The 5,000-nt window shown below is 43.1% G+C and overlaps 1 protein-coding gene across 1 annotated transcript in view; it reads left to right on the top strand.

Moving 5' to 3' along the window:
• Window positions 1–5,000, top strand: part of LOC125045662 (MAM and LDL-receptor class A domain-containing protein 1-like) — a 49,983-nt gene that overhangs the window by 26,575 nt on the left and 18,408 nt on the right. Inside the window, 2 exon segments of the mRNA XM_047643079.1 lie at window positions 2,379–2,469; window positions 3,574–4,335. Of these exon segments, the coding sequence (XP_047499035.1) occupies window positions 2,379–2,469; window positions 3,574–4,335 (853 nt within the window).

Raw genomic sequence — 5,000 nt, forward strand, 5'->3', positions numbered from 1 at the left:
AAGCAACAGACATCTCGAGGTGTTTTTTTTCGTGAAAGTGATAGTGTCCCGATTTTAAGGATAGATGTGTGTATATATATATATATATACATACCTATATATACAAATATATATGTATGAGTATATACCTACAAATATATAGATATAGATTTAGTTATAGACAGGTGTAGATATTCTTTTATATATGTATTTAAATACACACACACACACACATACACACACACACACATACACACACACACACACACACACACACACACACACATATATATATATATATATATATATATGTGTATATATATATGTATATATATTGTATTTATTTATGTATATATACATATATATATGTGTGTGTATACATATATCTACATATTTATCTATCTACCAATCTATCTATCTATCTACCAATCTATCTAGCTATCTGTATTTTCATATATATATATATGTATATATATATACCATACATATAAGTATGTATGTACACACACACACACACACACACACACACACACACACACACACACACACACACACACACACATACACATACATGCATAAAAAGCACACACACACACACATACATACACTTACACACACACACATACACACACACACACACACACACACACACACACACACACTCACACACATATATATATATATATTTATATATTATATATATATATATATATATATTATATATATATATATATATATATTTCTATGTGTGTGTATATATATATGTATATATATATACATATATATGTATGTATATATATATATCAGCCATATAGGCTGATATATACATACATACATATATATTATGTTTGTATTATCTTTACAATCCTTCCAAAAAGAGAGAGCGAGTCGAGGGAACAAAAAGAGACATAAAGAGAAACGGAGACAGAAAGTCCGGTCGACCCTGAGCCAGGGGCCTGGAGGACCTCGACCCCCCTCCCCCTCCCATACCCCCTTCCTCCAACCACTCTCCTTAGTCATGAGTAAGATCATGAGATATTTACAGCGTCCTAAATTCTCCTCGTCAGGCATTGATTAGCTGTAGACCTATAGAGGGGTATCCATATATGTCGTATATATCACTAGAGAATGACCATTAAAAGGGGAAGAGGGGAAAGGGAAGGGGAGGAATGGGGAAAGGGAAAGACGGGGGAGGGAGAGGGATGAGGAACAAGAGGAGAGAGAAATAAAGAAAAGTGAAGGAAGGGGTGAGAGAGGGTTTGCGAGGAAAGAGCAAGAGGTGGAGAGAGAGGGAGAGAGGGAGAGAGAAAGGAGTGGAGAGAAAATGAGGGGAACGAGAGGGGGGCAATTACCGTGTCCTGAGGAGGCACAGTAAGACCTTTTCCATGACAGGCTACAAGGCGATTGATCGTTCATCCTGCCCTACTTAGGCTCATAATCAGCCACATGCGTGAGGGACTGATGATCATTGGCATTCTGCTCTTTTGATGTCTTGAGTAGATTTCGTATTTCACCTTTTATCTTGTTATAATCTTGATTAGTGTGTGTGTGTGTGTGTGTGTGTGTGTGTGTGTGTGTGTGTGTGTGTATGTTTGTGTGTGTGTGTGTGTGTGTGTGTGTGTGTGTGTGTGTGTGTGTGTGTGTGTGTGTGTGTGTGTGTGTGTGTGTGTGTACAAGTATGTATACGCTTTTATATTTATACATATTGAAGTAGCATTTCCTTTTAACAAACAATGAGCTGGTCTTTCTTTAGACACGCTCTCTTTCACTTGCAATTTCCCTCGCGCGCGCTGCCCACAGGAGCGGCCGAGGGCCAGTGCCACAGCAGCCTCGCTCGCGGCCGCCGTTCCAGCTCGCTTTACCAGCTGATCGCCGAACGGGCTGTGGGAGGGACATACACACTCGCCGGGACACGCACCGGTGCCCTTTGTAACGGAAAACAAGCCCAATTTCTCGCTCTGTAATTAAGCTGGCTTCCGGATGACCCTAGGCTAAATTACAAGGCCTTTGTAACCGATCGCATGATGTAACTGCTTGTGTGTTTTTAGTTTTTTCGAAGTTATTCTCCCCATTGTAATGACGTTTGGAGACCACGATCAAGATTTAATATCTTCGCTCACTTTACTTGCGAACAGGGTACGGGGTTTTTATTTTCCCTTTTTGCTTGAGTGTGATGCGACTTGTCATGAAAAAAATGACCACTGGAAAATTATGTAATATTTCTATTTCTATTTAGTTTTCTCTGTTTTTCACATTTATAATTTCCCTATATATATCTATTTACCTATTCATTTGCTTATTGTTTACATACCCATTTATTCACATACTTGTATATACGGACCCCAACACAAAAGAAGCATTGTGGCTCAGAGTCAGAACATATTTTCCTTTCTTTACAGAGAGAAGCGCCTGCGCCGCACAGTCCAGCGGCTCTCGAGGACCAGGTGTTGGTCCGAGAAAAACGTCAAGAGGAGCCAGCAACAAACCCAGGTACTGGTCCTCAAAGTCAGTCAGTTTTTTCCTTTCTCTTTTCCTTACCTCTTCTTTTTCCTTTGGGTTGGTACTGTAGTGAAAGGAGGTATAGTAATCCGCGTTTTGTCTATAAATCTAATTAATAAATAAGAAATAAAAATGTAAATCAGTACGAGTCGCACTTTTACTTGACTTTCTCGGGATTCATTCGGAGTCATGGTGGGCTCAGAGAAAGCACACGAGTTGCACTGTCAGAATGACTTTTACGAGGAAGCAGCAGCAAGATTATTATGCTTAACATTCACTACCAGCCTATTCAGCATTTCTGCACCATGTTATGCTTGAATCTTTATTTACTTATTATTAAATGGCCTCTTCTGTTGCATCTGCAGATATACGTAAATAGTCATAAAGAGAAGAAAGTTGTGTAAGTCAATACTTCATCATTTTCAAGTTATTTTCCGTAAATTAATAAAGACTGATTTTTCGTTGATAAAAAGACATTATACAGAGCTATTATTTATTTTGCTTCTTATTATTTCAGGTTTAGAGATGAGATGATTAAATGCTTAATGCATCGATTAAACTGTAACTCGTTGTTTATACACTATATAAGACAAATTTCAGACTCGATAACAGTTGCTATGAGAGATTATTTCCGGAAAATATACACGAAGCAAACCAACATTCATTTACAAATTACAAGAAAGATCGTTTCTGCACATGATAGCCCACATCTCCCGACCACAGCAGTGATGCCTCTACATGTCTTGGGATAGCCCTTGCCTTTTCCTTCTATATCTGGCCAAGCATCCAGCTCTCACACCCAGGAGGGATTTTCATTACTTCGTCCTTTCAAGTTTCTGATGGATGCCGCATGGGAGATATCTGTCTCTCTTTTTTCTCCCACATTCTCCGAGAAAAAATCCTATACATTAAACAAGCATGTAACATTTTGCATTGAAAAAGTTCATTCATCTCTTCACTTCCACTTTTTTCCTCTATCTGACACTCAAACCACGGAAAGACTGCCCATGGAAATGACAAAGGAAAACAAGGTATTCTTGGTGTGGTTACACTCACTTTTGCGAGACTGTAGTAAAGTAGAACCCACTGCAGCAGATGAGGCCGCGGCCCCAGACGCACCGGCGCCCCCTGACCCTGCGGCCCCCGCGGAACCCTTGGTCCCAGGTGAAACTTTGGCCCCAGAGGAAACTGTGAACCCTGAAGACCCCGCAGTTCCAGAAGAGCCCACTGCCCCAGAGGAACCCGCGGTCCCAGCCGATCCCACTGTCCCAGAGGAACCCGCGGTTCCAGATGAACCCCCTCCCCCAGAGCAACCCGCGGTTCCAGCCAATCCCACTACCCCAGAGGAACCCGCGGTTCCAGATGAACCCATTGTCCCAGATGAATCAATTGTCCCAGAGCAACCCGCGGTTCCAAGTGAACCCATTGTCCCAGAGCAACCCGCGGTTCCAAGTGAACCCAATGTCCCAGAGCAACCCGCGGTTCCAGAAGATCCAGCGGCCCCCGCTGAGCCCTCGGCGCCAGAAAAGCCCGTAACCCCGGACGAACCAGTAATTCCAGACACATCTTTGGTGCCAGATGAAACCACCGGCCCGGAAGCCCAAGCGCCGGCCGAGGACCGCCAGCAACCCGAAGCCCCACCGTCGCCGGCGCCCGGCCCCCCTGAGGACCCCGCCGTGCCCGAGCAGCCAATAACGCCCAAAGAACCCGCTGAGCCCGCAGCCAAAGAGCCCCAGGAACCGCAGACGCCCGAGGAGCCTGCGCGGCCGACCCGCCCGCGGCCGCCGGCGCGCCCTCAGCGTCCGTCGAGGCCAGAGAGGCCCTCTCGCCCCCAGGGAGAGCAGACTGCCGAAGCAGGTACTGAGCCAAGAGTCAGGAGGAGGAAATCGAAAGAAAGTCGAGTTTTCGTTAAAACTGCGAAGTTTCTGTTCGCATTAAAAGCTGCACAAAATTGGAGCAAAATTAATTTATCTAACCATAGGACGCGCAGCTTTCAAATACTGTAACTTAACAGTAAAAGATGCTGTCTATACTCTGGGTATTTCTCTTTTTATTTTCATACACTCCAATGTAAACGCAGCTTTGACAAAACTTGAAAAGTTTGCAACAAAAACTCTTCTTTGGACAGTGTGTATGAAAGTGCCTTAACACAAACGCTAACCACAGCCAAGCCCTAAAGCACAAGAAGGGTACTACTCGTTGCTCAACTGTTAACTCCAAGAACCACTAACCTTCTGCATGCCTGTCCTCTTGCTTGGTGGAGGTCTTTGCTCTAATGTATACAAAATGAAAGGAAAACATAAAAGAGTAAAATAGTAAGACTGACATTAAATCGACGATTATTGAAATGCAATGCCCTTGCTGTAGGGATACTTCCGATATTTACATGACTGAAAAGAGTAACTTTTTCGCACATCGCATCTGCCAATCGACCAGCAGCATTCCAACACTTGCTACTGCACGAGCGAGTTGTGGGCCAATAACAAAGCACGTGTTTTCTTGTATATAAACATACTAATAAC

Source organism: Penaeus chinensis, chromosome 37, assembly GCF_019202785.1.
Source record: "Penaeus chinensis breed Huanghai No. 1 chromosome 37, ASM1920278v2, whole genome shotgun sequence".
Classification (NCBI taxonomy): domain Eukaryota; kingdom Metazoa; phylum Arthropoda; class Malacostraca; order Decapoda; family Penaeidae; genus Penaeus; species Penaeus chinensis.